General features: G+C 46.7%; 2 protein-coding genes across 3 annotated transcripts; both read right to left on the bottom strand.

The window, feature by feature from the left end:
• Positions 1-5943: 5943 nt before the first annotated feature.
• On the bottom strand, positions 5944-10386 carry LOC119301901 (dicarboxylate transporter 2.1, chloroplastic-like). The gene is made up of 4 exons (XM_037578895.1): positions 9554-10386; positions 7913-8226; positions 6587-7035; positions 5944-6333 (listed from the first exon to the last, which is right to left on the bottom strand). The coding sequence occupies exons 1-4, from the start codon at positions 10313-10315 to the stop codon at positions 6218-6220; spliced, it is 1641 nt and encodes a 546-aa protein (XP_037434792.1). The 5' UTR covers positions 10316-10386; the 3' UTR covers positions 5944-6217.
• A 634-nt stretch (positions 10387-11020) lies between these two features.
• LOC119301900 (queuine tRNA-ribosyltransferase catalytic subunit 1-like) lies at positions 11021-17237 on the bottom strand. 2 transcript variants are annotated; one of them, XM_037578893.1, is made up of 16 exons: positions 17205-17237; positions 17013-17064; positions 16096-16189; positions 15457-15635; positions 14827-14877; positions 14003-14059; positions 13755-13875; positions 13473-13539; positions 13333-13374; positions 13023-13128; positions 12773-12883; positions 12174-12245; positions 11979-12080; positions 11851-11897; positions 11734-11761; positions 11389-11547 (listed from the first exon to the last, which is right to left on the bottom strand). In XM_037578893.1, exons 2-16 carry the CDS (start codon positions 17028-17030, stop codon positions 11389-11391), a joined length of 1254 nt encoding a protein of 417 aa, XP_037434790.1. In that variant the 5' UTR covers positions 17031-17064; positions 17205-17237. The 2 variants fall into 2 exon arrangements, with proteins under 2 accessions (XP_037434791.1, XP_037434790.1); XM_037578894.1 differs by lacking the exon at positions 17205-17237 and having other exon boundaries at positions 11021-11547; positions 17013-17030.
• Between the last annotated feature and the right edge of the window lie 6 nt (positions 17238-17243).

The raw sequence follows: 17243 nt of genomic DNA, 5'->3' as shown, positions 1-17243 counted from the left end.
AGCTCAAACAACATGATGCAAACATGGGATGCTATGCGGGATGCGATATATGATGCATATGCAAGATTTGACAAGGAATGAAAGAACCTGGCCTCAACTTGGAAATCCAAGTGTTCCACTGGAAAGGTGAGATGATTTCACTTGAAAACGATATAAAGAACGCCGGAATCGGAGACACGGTTTGAAAAGGGCAAGCAATTCAAATATGGCACCGGTCTGCGATATACAGCAAGTAGCCGTCTAAATGCAACAAGTTAAGCATACTACAGCACCCAAACATGGCAACAAAATACATGGCAGGGATCCATTCATAATGCTTAACAAAAGATGAACACTGAGATACGGCCAATTCATTCATTAACAAGTTCAAACAAGCACGGCAAAAATACAATTGGTAAACAGATCTCAGACTTGGTAAAATTAACACTTGTCTGGAATTTCAGATCAGGTAGCACACTTTGGAGCATGAAAACTAGATGCTACAGGAACTTAACATGGCAAAGCAAGGCATGGCATGGAGCTACTCAAAGAGCTTAACAAAAGTCCCTTAGTGACCTTGAGCCAAAAGGGATCAGCAAATACATTTGCAAGCATGTGAACATGGCAAAAACATAATCAGATCACAGACTTAGAGAAAAACTGGAGCATGCAAATCAGATATCAAGTAGGCATGTTTACGAGCTCGATGCACTCACTACAGAGCAAGGCATGACAATCTAAGCATACACCCATCAAGAATACACATTATACAAGCTAGACATGGCAAGAACAATAACATAGCATGCACGGATCAGCTACAACATCCTCGGCAAAATCGCTAACAAGTAGACAATCTGCCCAGATTCATGAAATAGCAAAAGTAGAGCTCGATTGACTCAAGCTAGGTTGCTCCATAATTGCAAACAAGGACATGGATGGATAGAGCACTACAAGATTAACAAAATATCCTTACTGATCATCCTCAAAAGAGACACGGATCACTAGAAAACAACATGAACATATGGCATATTGATAAAAACAGATCAAGGACTTAGTGGAATTGCTAAGTCCCTGAAATTAGCATTAACGAATGCACCATTTTGCAAGCTTGTGCTAGTCACCACACACATCACAAAAAATACATGGATGGCACCTCTGGAAAGATGGCAAAGCATATAACAAAACTCATGTTGAGCTCAGGGGCATATCATGCACACAAAAATCATGGAAAAAATGACAAATAGCCATTTGGAGGAGCAGATCTGACAATTAACTCAAATAGCACTCTTCCCATAGCATTTCAGGCATCAAGATGAACTCAAATGAAAATGATGCAATGAGATGAAATGATTTGCTCTCTGAGACGAACATTTTGATATGCTACGTGCCCAAAACGGATCTACGGATGCAAAGTTACGGCACGATGAACATGACAAATTGGATTGCAGACTTAGGGGAAAAAAGGAGGCAACCTCTAGGGTTTCCAGATCCAGATCGGATCTCGCCAGAGTTACTGTAGCTGGCGCGCTGATCGAGGATCAACGTCGCCCGAGAGGACGCCGGTGGCCGGGGGAGCTCGCCGGGGTTCGGGGACGGCGAGACGGAGGAGGAAGGCGCGGGGCGGCGCCGTGGTGGCGAGGTCGGCGGCGGCCGGCGCGGCACGGGCGCGCATAGGCCGGCGCGGTGCGGCGCGGTGTCGGCTGTGGCCGGCGATGGAGACTCGGCGGCGCGGCGAAGCGCTCCGGGCGCGAGCGGCGGCGCGAGGTAGAGGATGAGGCGGCGCGGGGCGCGGGAGATCTGGGCCGCGGGGGCCTCCCGCGGGCTCGGGTGGGCCGGCGGCGAAGGGGGCGGCGGCGCGACACGTGGCGCGAGCGGGTTGGCGCGGAGGCGGCGGCGGACGCGTCCGGCGCCGTCCGGACGTGTCCGGTGGCGGCCGGGATGATTTTTTTAGGGTTTGGGGAAGAAGGACCCATGGATTTCGGAGGGGGGCTATTTATAGGCATAGAGGGAGTTAGGAGTGTCCAAATGAGGTGCGGTTTTCGACCACGCGATCGTGATCGAACGCTCTAGATGATGGAGAGGGTTTTGGTGGGTTTTGGTCCAAAATGGAGGGGTGTTGGGCTGCAACACACATGAGGCCTTTTCGGTCCATCGGTTAACCGTTGGAGCATTAAACGAAGTCCAAATGGTACGAAACTTGACAGGCAGTCTACCGGTAGTAAACCAAGGCCGCTTGGCAAGTCTCGGTCCAATCCGGAAATGTTTAACCCCCACACACGAAAGAAAGGTAGAAATGACCACCGAAGGAGAACGGAGCGCCGGAAGCAAAACGGACAACGGGGAAAATGTTCGGATGCATGAGACAAACACGTATGAAAATGCAAAGCACATGAAGACATGATATGAGATGCATGACAACAACAACACACGGAGACAAAAACCCAAACCCGAGGAAATAAAATAACTTAACGCCGGAAACGGCAAGAGTTGGATTACATATTAGGTAAAACATATCCGGGATGTTACAGTGGGGTGGGGTGTGGGGGGGAGGGGGCCAAGCCGCTAGATAAGTCACAGTGCAGCGCCTACGGGCCGGGCGCTGCACATTACATGTGTGGCGCCTAGCTCGGAGGCGCTGCACTACTGGGTGCGGGCCCAAGGGCTGCCACGGTGGACAGGCGTGCAACGCCCCAGAGCTGGGCGTTGCACCGTAGGATGTGACGCCTGCGTGTCGGGCGCTACACAAAAGGGTCGGTGCTGTGAAATAGTTTCACGGGCAGTTCATTCCGTGAATTGATTTCGTCCCAAGGTCAAAATTGTCAAAATTGCCACAGAGGCCACACAAACTCGTTGCGGCCAACGCTGCTACCTTAAATTTATACCCATTTTGTCCGGGTTTTGTCCATATGGTGAGCCAGGTATAGAAAAGAAGAGAGTGACAGGTGGGGTCGAGTGCGGACACAGACGGACGACGAGGACGCGAAGACGTCCGCTTTCTGTCCGCTTTGGCCCCAAACCGAGAGCAACTTTGGTTTAGAAATGGGGCAAAAGCGGACACAGACCGGACGAAACGTCCGTATGCTCTCATGCGTTGGGTCGTTCGGTTTGTTTCTTTTACTTCAAACGGACACAAACGAACGATTTGGGGTAAAAATAGGTCACGGCTGGAGTTGGCCTAAACAGGGACGTCGTGGGCGTGGAGAAAGTGAGAGGCGCCGGGCAATTCAGCGACGGGCCGAGCAAGCAAGCAAAGAGGCAGGCACCTGCCCAAAAGGCCTCGTCCCCGGCCGGTCTGCTGGAGGGCCAGCCACTAGGCCGGACCGCGCTAGGAAAGCGATGCGTGCTCTGGCCCATTGTCGTCGTCATCATCGCCCCCTTTTCTCCACGTCCAGCATGCATCGACCGATGGGCTGCACCACGTACTACTGCTGCTACTCTACTACAGTGCCGTGCACGAACCGCCCGACGTGCCCCACACGCACCCACCACCCATGGCCGGACCCGGACGGATTCCTCCATCCCCCTCCTTCCCCACCCCCTTCCCCGCGCAGACGGGGCAAAAGCCCTCGCGCTTTATAGGTGAAAAAACAGCCTCGCTTTTCCTCCGGTTTCCTGCCGGACCAGAGCGGCAACCATGGCCCGAGACGAGAGGAGATCGGTGCGGTGGGGTAAAAACCGCAGCCCCGGCAAGGTTTCTGCGTGCGTGCGTGCATGGCATGGCACGGCCGCCGCGCTGTCGCGTCGTGCGGGTGGGCGCGCGTCGCCGGAGAAAGCGCGCTCCCCTTTTCCGCCCCCGTCTCAGCGACTCAGCGTCGCGGTCGCTGCTCGCAGAAAAGGTTCCCGCTCTTCGCTGACACGGTAACAAAGTTACGCAGGAAAGTGTGGCCAGCTAGCTATACTAGGCCGGGGCTAGCACTTGACGGAGTGCTAAATTAAACGAAAGCTCCATTGCCATGTCAAGCTCGTGCTCATAGGAGTACATGATACCTCCCTTTCGAGAAAGATCGCACTGGTAATGTACCATATATACTGATCATCGACGACAATTGCGACCTCAGAGCGTTGCATGAAGACTTTCTGGCTGTCACCGACAAGGTCAGGCCGGCTCCGATATGGGAGTGACGACAGTGATGCGTCGACGACTCGTTCTGACGGCGACAATGGTCGTTCGGTGGTCCATGGACCTCGATGTATTTTTTATTATGTTTGAGCTGCTTCATACTTCCGATGAATCTACATAATATATCTGATCTTTTTGCAATAAAAAAAAGAAAAAACGTATCATACTGATCGTGCGTGTCGACTAGGCGAAGAAGTTTCTTTTCTTCCGTTGTCCGGAGCTCAGGTCGGGGCCCTGAGATCGAACGGCGTTTGGTCTCCACTTCCGTAGGCTATGCGCTGGTAGGACGGACTAGCTAGGCATTATCATGGCCGATCGATCGCGTATGGAGTATCTCATCTTTCCTCTTCTTCGACAGGCGCAAAAGCGAGCTCTCTTGGTTTCGGTTTCGGGTGAGCCCTAGCTAGCTACCCAGCCGGAGACTTTTCTAGGCCGGGTTGGCGACGTTACGCTCTTGCCTGATGCGCGCCGAGGCGGTAGTGCGTTTCCCTACGCCTAGCTAGCGAGGCGACGTTAGCTGACGCGTACCCGATCGACATCGGCAACGGCAACTCTAGAACGTTCAGTCGCAAGGGTAAACCGTTGCTGCATCGACTTTGGCCGGTCGGTGCCATCAAAGCCTCCGGCGCGGCGGCCTCGACCACGCGCGCGTCCGCGCTGCCTGGACGGGCATCATCGGTCGCGTTAACATTCACGCCCGTGGCGATCCGAGGACGGGTAAATGCGGAGCGCGACGCGACAAGAGGCGGGCGGGCGCGCCAACAGGAGCTGACGAGGCTTCCGGGCCACAGACGCTACGTGATGCTGTGCATGGCGCATGTACGTACGTGCGTGCGTGCGTGGCGGGCACCCGTCGCGTCCGTCCGTGGAGCAGCGGAGCGGGCGCGGGGACGGGACCATCCTATCGCTTCCTTTCGAGTTGGTTACGATCAGGTCGGGTGGTCCAGGCCAGCGGCTGCCGGAGCTGGACCATGCATGCGCGCATACGGCTGAGCTGAGCTCCGCGCCCGTCTAGAACAGTGCGACGTACGTACGGCGCGCGCCCGACGGGATGGGATGGGCTGGGATGGGATGGGATGGGACGTGGGCGCGGCGCGGCGGGTTCATGGCGGGGCTTTCGGTTGCGCCCGGGCGAAGCTGTTGGCGCTGTAGCGGGAGCACGGAGGGCTCCGTCCCCGGTTGGTGAAGTGCGCACCGACGGCGACGGGTCGCGCGTACGTAGGTAGATGTGTGTAGATCGGCATGTGTAGTGTAGGTCCGCAACGGCGTGGTTGTTTGTAGTCTTGTAGATGCTGGTGTACAGTGGTACTGGTGCCCCGCTGCGCTCCGCACGCATCGTGGATACGTGCGCTCCTTTTTTTCTACTTCCCTTAACTTAAGCATGTTCATGTCAGTGCCAAGTTCAACCAGGAGAACCTTACACCCGTTTGAGCGACAGTTATTTGCGGACGGATGAAGTAGTTTTTACAGCAGATGTTGGAGGAAGATCCACTGAAATTGTTGTGGATCTTCTTAACTTTGCCGCAAATTACTTTAGCTTGTGCATGGATGGACATCGCAGTGTGTGACATTTGCTTGATGCAATTGTGTGAATTTTCCTTTTGGGTGTGTGCATAACACAGGGGTGGAAGATCAACAAAATTTGCTGCAGGTGCTACACATATCGGTAAAGATGTGCTTCATATCGTGTCCAGGTTAATATTTGCTGCAGGTGCTAGCTGCACATTTGTTTTTGTTTTTACACATGTTGCCCTGAATTACTACTTGGAGCGCTTCGATTCTTCGCTCAGATAATACTAGTACTTTGGGGAGGAAAAGATGCATGTAAAAATTGCAAGTTCAGATTTCAGAAACAGAACAAGTACTCCACAACCATAGAGAATACTGTAACAAGATTGACATATTTTAGCACCAAACTGTTCAGCTCCGATCTACATTTCCAAGACAGAAAATGGGGAACTGTACAAGATGGAGAGGAAATGACCGAAGGCTTGACACAGACAATCTGTTACATTTCCCTATCATCAACAGACCACCGAAGGAAGATCACCCCGGAACCATGGACAGCTCAGTGAGTTCCAAAGGAAAGTCTTTGGTCGACTAATAGTGCAGCTACTGTCAATAAAGCCCGAGAAATTTCCACCAAAAGGTGCCAACAACTCCCCATATCAAAGCATTAATCAGGGCTGTTACAAAGCCCAGCCTGAATATATCTGGAAGCTCCAGGTACCCCGCTGCGGAAGGAAAGCAACAGGTTACTGACTATGTGAGCTTATCGATATCAGCAGACTTACTGTTTTAGCATGATATATAGATATATAAAGATGATCGACACAACATAAACTAAATTAACTGTTTTTCTAATTCTACATGTTTATTTGCGACAATTTTTCTTTTTGCCTTTTCCGGCCTGTATGTAATCTACAGCCACATGCAAATGCAGGGAAATTCCATTTGAAAATACAGAAACAAAATGAATCTGCGTACCTCCAAAATATACCGCGGCTTGCCCACTGCTATAGTGTGTTAGTGCGCCAAACAGATTTGTGTTGAATGCCAAAGCAAGTGCGGACAGCACACCAGGAACACCAGCTGCTACATGCATAGCCAGAAACGCAGAGTATAGAGCTCCAACATGCCCCGTTTGACTCGCAAATAGATAGTGAACGAAGAAGTAGGAGGCCTCAAGAACAACAAAAGCTGCAGGCCAACTCAATGAGAAAGATGAAAGCAGCTTGGCGACAGAAGTTGACATCCACGACACAATTCCAAGGTCTGTGAGCTGTCCGGCCATCGCAACTAGAACTGCAAACCAGGACAGTGTATCCCATGCTGACTTCTCACTCAAGCAATCATCCCAGTCTAGCACACCAAGCAGGAGAAGAATAGAGAGCCCAAGCATTGCAGCAACAACACTAGATACACCAATAGCATCCCTGCACAGATATTGTGAAATGGATTATGCAGTGAGACATCATGACCAATAGTCCAGTTCAGACAATATGTGACGCAGAGCAATTAGGGCACACGGCATAATATCTTGTACTCCATCTGTTCATCAACTGAACTCCCCCAACGACTTATATTTAGGAACAGAGGGAGTAAATGGTATTCTGATGCTCTGTCTGATTCATGGTTCTGGCCATCAGATATATCGTATTTTTATAACATACTAAAGGGAACTAAAAATAAACAAGCAGAATGAGGTGGCGTTTGAAATGAACATGTAGAACTGGAAGTAGGATTAGGAGCAGAAATGGGATAATACTGAGTTGGGTTTGGGACTGAGATACAAGTTTTCACTTCGAACATACAAAGGCAGTTATCCCATTGGTTTCGATTCATCCTCCAGATTAAATGTTGTTTCAGTGCAAACATCTTGAACAATGAATAAGTAATTCCAGACTTAAGATTATAAACATATAGCTGAATTTTTTATCAATATCGGTGAACAGTTTTAAATTCCAGACTTCAGATTACAAACATATAGCTGAATTTGCTATCAATATCGGTGAACAGTTTTAAATTAATTCATAAACTGAAATAAAGTAAGATTATTCCAGTCATACTTGACTAGGCGCCTATCAATTAAACAAAATTTCTTTCTGAAGCAAGAGTTCCCCACAATTTCCCGTCAGTTAAACAGTATATCACATTGATAGATCAATGTAGTCAATTTAGAGGAAGCACTAACCTATGAAAATCTCAATCAACACTACAAACTGAAAACAGCATAGTAAAAGACACCACAAGCCGCATGACATACTACAGGTCAATATTATGGGGCACTTTATTACTAACATAGAAGCTTACCCAAAAACCCATAATGACACTGCAAGAATCATAGTACCAATCATAACCCACTCATTCTTGGTCACTGGACCCATGCGCTCCAGCTTCTCTGCAGCTAAAGCTGGGGCCTCATGTGTGTCCTTTATTTCAGGGGGGAAGATTTTATATAGCAAGTATGGTGTTGCTAGCAGAGACACAATAGCTGGCAAACTAGCAGCCTGGAACCATGACACCCATGGATTCGCAACTACGATACCAAGCTCCTCTGCTAGCTTCAAGCATAACAGATTTTGTGCTGCAGCAGTCAGGAAGAGAGCACTTGAGTTACTACCTGCCTGCCAAGAAACAAAAGAGCATAATAGTTATGTTTTTTCAAGACGTCATAATAGTTATGTTGTAAGAAATGCTGGATGATTTAATTAGTCAGTCACATATGAACTTTATTAGAGTTGAAACTGCACATACCATGGAAGTTCTAGAGCATCACTGTTGTTTACAACAAATTAAGGCTAGGCCAGTAGATAAAACGGCTTTAACCTCACTCTTGCATTGTTACTTGTAGGTTGGGTTCTGTTTAGTTAAGATAGGATGCAAGCAAGAAGCAAAATCTTCATGGTTGAGTAGCTTTCCTGCTAGGATGGTTAACTTCGAGCACAACGGTTTTAAGAAATCATCAGTATACTTTCCATTTAGGATGGTTGGCATTGGTTTTATAATGAAAGGCACCCTTCTTCCTAACACCTCCATCTATTTCCTACATCAGTGATCTCATGGTCATCATTCTCCATGCACGAAATGTTATCATCATTATCCAGTAAAACAAATACTCCGTACTTATAATTTAAACCTGTAAATAGGCTCTAGACGAAAGTTAGACTAAAATGGCTGGCCTGGGTCTTACAGTTGATCAGATTGATTCGCACCTCCCAGTGGCTTACCTTAGTAAACCCTACGATATGGACCAAGCTTAGGTTTCATATTTCAACCATGCCTGTTGTGTTTAACTGTTTGTCACTTTTTATTTCCAGATAAGTTTTCTTCAGTTCAACTTCATCAATTTACTGAATAATGTTGTCAGGAATCAGGAATCAGGTGAACAATGCACTACTCTAGTTTCGCCGTAGAATCCTCCAACTGATAAGATACTCCCTTTAGAAAGGCTGTTGAGAAATCACGAAAGTGAAATACACAAAATAACAAACTGACATGCTAGAGCTCCAAAATTAATTTCAGCACTGGGGGGTGTACACTAAATAACTTCTGACCAAGCAAGCATCGATTTGACGCATATAGGATTACAGGTTCTTGCACTAATTGCGCCTAGGAAAATCATGCTAACACCCCACATCACCCAATCAGTAACAAAGAAATGTTGCACCACCTTCAACCTGTGCAGAGCACCGCTCCACAAGAGGTTAATATAATCAAGGTAACACGATCGGCAGTTGAGCACTGAACCCTTTCTGAAACAAAAACGGCCGCGGGAATGCACCCTTCAAGAGTTCAAGTGTTGTGACAATTAGCAACTGCGCATCTGGCGCATTCATTTGTTAGAATCCTATGGTGGCAGGATTGTATGATCGATCTATTCTATGGCCAAATTACCAGCACCAAGTTCATCAAACCAGCATTGAATAATGAAAATTAATTTACACCACTTACCTGGAACTGGGTCATCACAAGATATGAGCCGAGCTTCCGCGACGACGGGTCGTTAGGCTTGCTGCCTGCCGAGAGCGAGAGTGACTTGATGATTGGTAGGAAGACGCCTCCGGCCCTGGCGGTGGTGCTGGGCATGGCCGGCGCGATGCAGGCCTCGCTGACGGTGAGCCCGTAGGAGAGCCCCAGCGTGCTGCCCCCGAGCCACTTGATGAAGTAGGTGGCGATGCGATCGCCGAGGCCGGTCTTGACGAATCCTCGCGCGAAGAAGAAGGAGATGACGATGAGCCAGATGACCTCGTTGGTGAAGGCGGAGAAGGCGGTCTCGAAGGGGAGCGTCCGCGTGGCCACGGCGGTGGTGAGGCCGAGGAAGGCCCAGGCGCCGACGGGGAGCGGGCCCAGCACGAGCCCCGCGATGGTGGAGAGGAAGATGGAGAGCAGCTGCCACGCCTGCAGGGTCACCTCGGCGGGCCGCGGCGCGAGGAAGCGCACGGCGAGGCCGGCCGCCAGGGAGACGATGAGCGGGACGAGCTTGGCGCCGGCGGGTTCAGCGCTGGCCTCCGCGTCGGGCTCGGGGCCGGGCGTTTGGGAGGCGAGGAGGTGCCGGGCGTGGCGGCGAGGGGCGGGGGAGAGCAGGCGATGCCGCGAAGAGAGGGGGCGGGATGCGAGCGGGAGGGGGAGGTGGAGCTGGCGCCGGCGGAGGTGGTTCGGGGCGGGGAGGAGCAGAGGCGGGCGGTGGGAGACGGCGACCCGGAGGCGCTCCATCGGCGCCGGCGGCGGGAGGACGGCGGCGGAGTGGTCCAGGAGCAGAGGCGGGCAGGTGGTTTCAGAATTCAGTCCCCGGAGATCGACTTGTAATGGCTGCTTTTTGAAATAATCATTTTTAGCATAGATACTAACGGCGGAATCTGCGATACTAACGCCTTGCGGGTTTCACCCGCTGACATGTGAGGCCGTGTGCTGGGCCTCCGGGATGGACCCACCTGGCAGCGGGTAAAGGAGCAGCGCTGTGTCGCCCGCGTTTTTTGTCGGGAGATACTAGGGCTCGGCGTGGGGACCAGTCGCAGTCGCTGGAATCTGTGTTGGTGCTCACCTGTGCGGTGCGGCTGAGCTGAGCAGCCTCGTCACCGGTGGTGGATCCCGCGAGGTATCGCGTTTTGACGGGAAGCGACGGCCAGCAGGGGGCCGACACGTGGCGCCAGTAGATACTGGTTGCCAGCCCTGTCCGCCGTCCGATGAGAAATGGACGATCCAGATGACCAGCCAGGTCATTTTCCTGAAGATCGCACACATTTCCCACGCGACATTTTCCATGCCTTGAAACCGACAGCGTTGCAAAACCACCTGCCAGTGGACCACCAACAAACCCTAAGCACTACAAAGAAATCCACAAAATACGCATTCAAGCCAACAAAGAGTGTGAGGAAGACCAGAGTTTGGACAAAGAGTGTGAAGTCTCGAGAAGCCATGTTCAGTGAAACAAAATGACCTGCGTCACAGTAACAATTTTCGTGAGTATAAATAATGATGCTGTTACAACTTCCCGTGGACTGTCCTTGCAGCAAAAACATTTGCAGCAGCTTGCAAACAATCAATGACAGATACGTACTATAACACCTTGGAGACTATCAAAACCTATGGGCGGCTGACTTCAGCATACTGTTGGAAAATTCTATGCTGAAGCAATGGATGAGAGCCAGGCCTACAGTCTATGACCCAAAAAAAACCTCATGAAAACGCGTCATGTTAAGTATGAGGGATCACTTCCACGCGACAACCCTCCCCTATAGTCAACTGGTATCGTGGTATCCGTAATGAATGCCCCTGAGCGTTCCGCGTCAGGGGCATTTGGTGGGAGGGCAGAAGTCCGAAATGTCGACGCCGGCAGCCTCCATTGCGTCGTGCTGGCAGTTGGTCGGGGTGCAGCACTCCGATATGTCGATGCCAGCAACCTCCATTGCATTGTGAACCCACTTTGGCACGTCGCCCTTTGGGAACTGCCATCATCATGATTTTAGTGTTTACAGGTAACACAAACTACTAAGAAAGATAATAACAAGACAAGAGTATGGTTTTAGCTCTGTAGATGATTGGGTGGCGATGGTATAAGGAAGCAGTTTGTTGCTCAGCTATTTTTTATTCAATCATATATGATAGAACAGAGATTGCAGAGCAAAACAAACCTGCACCCTCAAGAATCCTCTAACGAATCTGCAAACATGTCAGCAGAATTTCGTTATTTAACAGCACACAATTTAACTGAATAATCAGGCAGATTTATGTCGAATAAGACAACATACTCTGGAAATCGCCCTTCAAGAATCGACATGTGGAGATCTCTACTTAACTGAAACAGAAATGAGAGTGATCAAACAATAGCCAACTATGCTCAAAATGAACAACTCAGCCAAAAAAAATGACAGGATACCCGCGCCATAAATGATAAATTGTGATATGACAGCAGTTGAGAACCCATAGGATCTTTCGTGACCAGACAATGCAAGTATGCACGGGTATAGTTCTTGCAGACCTGAAAAACAAGACAACCATGTTACAGAACTCCAAAGATTGTAATTATATCAATCAGTTTACCACTTTGTTCCTAGTGTTGTTGAAGCCATACCATACATGGACAGGAAGGATCAATGGGCCGTTCGTCAGTTGCCATTGCATTTTGTTTCAACTTCAGAACACCCTAAGATGATGCAGAAAAAAATAAGTTTAATAAATCATTGACGGGAATTAAAGTTAAAGGGGTAGATAAACTAGATTAGCACCAACTTAGAAATTAAGATTATCTTAACATAAGCTTAAAGCCTAAACCTGCTATAAATGTGCCTGCTTCTACAACAAGCACAGTTAATTTAGACAGTACACCCAACAAGCATAAATGCCAGGGTCCCCATTGCAACACCATCAAATGGCTTATCAGCAAGTCCAGCTTATGGGGTTTCTAGAAGAAACAATATCCCCTCCCATTCACTCACACGGGCACACCTCTCATGTGAGTTCGCTACAGTAATGCTGAGTGAGGAAAGCACAGAGGATGTGATCTCAGAATTTCGAATGGACTATGGTTGCATATGTTACTGTTCTTACCCATATCAAGCTAATGTAAGATAAGTTCTTTGAATGCCAAAAGACTGAAATATATCAGTGCTAGAATAAAATGCTTCACCCAGCTTGAATTGCATAGGGCTGTCAGGGACAGAATTTTCCTACCTCAGGCACAAGTGCGCTCCCAAAGCGAGCAGTGCGTGTTGGATAGACACAGTCATACATATCTGCACCCAAAGCACTGCATACTACAATATCAAGTGGATAACCAACACCCTGCATATCAGAAAAACAGCAACCATTAACCAAACAAGTTCTGCGTGCTGCGTTGTTGAAAGCTGAAACAAGGGTGAATTGTATCAAGCACAATCTATAATCGGCTTAACATGAGCAATTTGAGAAGCTTATAACTTACCATAACATATCGTGGTTTATCTTCAGGCAATCCAGCGGTGCACTGGGCAACAACACGCCAAAACGAGTCTTTATCTTCACCACCTGCAAGACCACCAATGGCATATCTAGCAACAAGAAATTCAAAGTTTGAGCCACTGAACTCTTGAATTGCAGGGAGTCGTGGAAAATACAAAAAAACATATTAAAAAGGATTAACTTTTCAAGTATGTGACAGATGTTGGAGATCGTGGAAAAACGAAAAAGATCTTTTGGCTGCATATAAGAAAATTGTGCATGGAATTTATGGGTCAATATTTAGTCTGACATACCCGGGAAGGTTCCGCTCAACCAAGCCCCTCACGCAAATATCTCTGGAATTACAAGAGTTGCAAAGTAACTTATCAAACTGCATTGATTGCATGAATGCGTACCTTTCATGCATGTACTACAAGAAGCCATATAAACTAACCTCAGAACCGGATCTAATCCTCCTTGCACAATCCCAAATAAGTTTTGAACATCAGGTTTCTTGTGAGCTACATGTAACATTGGAAGGAAAAAAAATATCAGACTTTAGTTAACCATGCTTATTGCAGTTTCAACTGGTCTTCAATACATCTTAAAGCCATAGGATAAGTAGAGGCAGTGAGTGACATGATGCTGAGCATTAACTTGAAGATGGGAAATAGTTGATTACAAAAACCAGATGAGCATACAATTTGGCCAAGAGTCACAAGACTAATAACCATACCAGCTATGCACCTATCAATCCAACGAAGGGTACGATACATAGCTTCCTCTATCCTCGGGCCGGTAATTGTTGTCTTAACAACATCGTCAAGAGCCATGATTATATCAGCTCCAATGTTGTTCTGCATTCATGTCCCAGAAATATGATGAACGGGCACACAAGTGTTAAGGTGTAAAATCAGGATTTTTTGATAGCAGAAGTCTAGTTCACAGTGACTCAACAAAAAATTCGTCAAGGAAAGGACATACCTGAATATGGATTGATTCCTCAGGCGTCAAGAGCATGGGTTTCCCATCAACGGGTGACTGTAGATTGTACACAGAAGAATAATAAAATTAGAGACTGTAGATTGTACACAGAAGAATAATAAAATTAGAGAATGTTCAAAACGGAAAGCAGTTCTCCGCAGCAGTAAAGTTTATCCAGGGACCAAGAGAAACAAGTAAAAATGCATCATAAAATGCAGGGGAAATTCATTTCCACAAAGAAAGCTAAAGAAACTTTCTGCTTTTAGCATCAACATGAAAATCAACATAGTAGATGGACTAGAAAAAGGATAGCATTAGACATTGTACACGATGACAAAATGCGGCAACATGACACTTGATTATTCATTATTCAATATCTGCCAACTAACAATACCATCAGTTAATTGTACATCAGTCTCACAGGACCACTTGAATTTCTATTCACCTTGTCATATTGAAAATTACAGTTGCACAATTGAAAATAACAAGATTACATGGGAAAATGAAAATACAATTCAGAAAATAAAATGTACTATATAGAAAGACATTTAAATAATAACAATTCAGCTTTACGATGAAAAAGTAAAATCTTAATACTTGCCAGCCCTAAAACAACCTGAACCTGCCTAATTATTTTGTTACCATATGATAACAAATATGGGCATTATTTCAACGAACCAAGAATCAAAAACAGTGCCCTACCCTAATATATACCCTAATTTAATCTGACTATAGGATATTCATGTTACAAAAGTAAGAAACCAAATTGAAGCTGTGTTTATGAAGAGCAAGTGTATGAGATAGTAGGTAGCTGTAAAGGGTACCTGAAATGTAACTCCTTCCTCAGTAATGTCAGCCAAATGCAGCAAAGAAACCTAAAACGATGTTGACAAATTAGTAACATTTCAGAAGCAAACCTAAATAATTGAAAGGGGCGCTAAGCTAAATAAGTGATCATGCCAATGGTAATATTCCAACAAATGCTGGCTCTCCACTTTTGAATAGATATTTGACTGGAACCATGCTAATGTAAAGATCACAGATGGAACTCAGCAGGCCATTTAATATCTACTCCCTCCGTTCCAAATTACCCGTCGTGGTTTTAGTTTAAATTTGAACTAAAACCACGACGAGTAATTTGGAAAGAAGGGAGTAGCAAACAACTACATGTTTCAAATTTTGCTCAAAAGTGGAACCAAGATTTGATGTGTAGAGCAACTAATTGCTGGTAGAACCAAACAGAAATATTAGCCATCGCATATCATTAAGCCACTGCCAGAAATCAACAATTATCACACACGATTTAAAGTAGAGTACAGTAAGATTCATGTAGAATGGAAATGACAGATGTTATTTAGTATTGACTTAGCTGAGTTAGTTCTACAAGTTCAAATAGTGAATTAGAACACTTAATTAATGTGAAGGATAAATAGATAATAATGCTTTGGAGCAACCATTTGGAAACCACCAGAGTCAGTCAGCAATGCCCTTTTCCAATTCATAAACTTGTGAAGGCCACCCAAGTCATCAATAAGTTGAGAGCCAGGACGAAGTTCAAGGTGGTAGGTATTTCCAAGAATAATCTGACAACCTATAGTCTCTAGCTGGTCTGTAGTCAAGCCTTTTATTGTACCTGGGCAAAAGAAAAAGAAAAAAGAAAGAGGAATGAAACAAGAATAATTGTGAGATGCAAGAATCACACACATCATTCCACAAATTTGTGTCACATCCAAAATCTCTTAATCACAGTATGAAACTGAACTAGTTTAATGGAAACAAGTACAGCCAAGCTGGGTTAACCGAGAATAGTAACTAATTATTGAAGTCGATATTTGCTTTAGTGAAGATTGGAGAGTTAAGACATAGAAACTAAGAATTTCTGATTTTCCATGAATAATACAATGCTAGAACATTATTCATCAGCACATGTATAAATCCGACATTATCCATTCAAGTCACCTCTAATTGCTCGTATGATCTCAGTTATACAGTACAAAAAAACAGCAACTTCATATTTTACACACGAAAAGGTTCCATTTCAGACTGAACTAGCATATGGCAGAGAAATGGTACGAGATCCAGAAATATAATACCTTGGGTACCAACAGGCATAAAAAGTGGCGTTTGACAAGTAAAGTGTGGCAGAGTTAACCGAGCTGCGCGAGCACGATTAAATCTTCCTAACACCTGCAAGCAGAAAACAAAATAATTTTCACCCCAGATTCATCTTTATGGTCAATGCTTCATCTTTAAACAAACTTTGATATTTATGTTCCTGCTTGCTAGAACTTAGATTCGATCAGCCACCCTCCATGATTTTGTCCAACAGAGGTAATGAGGTTTGACAGGCAGCAATATGAGCTGGCAGTGGTGCCACTACCACTGTACCATCTCTCTGTATCATTCTGAGAGCATGTACCACGTGGAGCCACTTCTCAAACTATTTCCCTTATTCTTTTTCTTATTATATGGAGGTATGGACCACTATAAGACTATAAGCCTCTGAAGAGTAATAAAGAAAGAAAACTTGAAGATTTTACCTTAAGACAGGCACCAAATACAGTACCAGGTAAAGACAATATGTAACTCTGAAAAACACGTGCCTAGGGCAGTAGGTGCATTAACTCTGGAGTGCTGGTCAGTAGGAGTACTACTACAGTATTACTAGTCAATAATGATTCGGTGTTAAGATAAAACAGTATTAGCCTAATTGGGAGTCTGTGGTTGCAGAAAATAATCTGGATCAATATATTTATGTAGAACACGACATTGCATCGCATCCAGACGTCATATTAATTTATCAGCTAGAGTACGGAAGCGGTACAATCTTATCTACTTCGTCACCACTAACTTCTTCAGCTAAACTCCAATTTGCGCAGACCGAACAAAGAAACCGCCGGATTTGCTTCTCATCTCTATCTCAGGAATCAAATGGCACCGACCAAACTACAGAATATGAAATCTCGAAGAGAAAGCGAAGCACATGTTATCCATTAAAACTTGGACAGACCTCGAACCGGAGCGCCATGGACGGAGGAGAGGTCGAAAAACGGAGCCGGAACCTGCGCCACCAGCATTCTCAGTTAGCTCGGCAGACGAACTCGAAGGCGCGAATGGCGCAGCCGCGCAGGGGAGGTGCTTCTCTTTTGGCGCGAAACAGAGCGTCGAACGCGAACCGGCGGAGGAATCCGGCAAAACTAACCTGAGCTGAGACGTTGGGCGGTAGGTCTTGTTGTAGAGG

The sequence above is a fragment of the Triticum dicoccoides genome, chromosome 5A (genome assembly GCF_002162155.2).
Source record: "Triticum dicoccoides isolate Atlit2015 ecotype Zavitan chromosome 5A, WEW_v2.0, whole genome shotgun sequence".
Taxonomy (NCBI): domain Eukaryota; kingdom Viridiplantae; phylum Streptophyta; class Magnoliopsida; order Poales; family Poaceae; genus Triticum; species Triticum dicoccoides.
The sequence above is the reverse complement of the archived record's forward strand: the minus strand, read 5'-3'. Positions and strand labels throughout refer to the sequence as shown.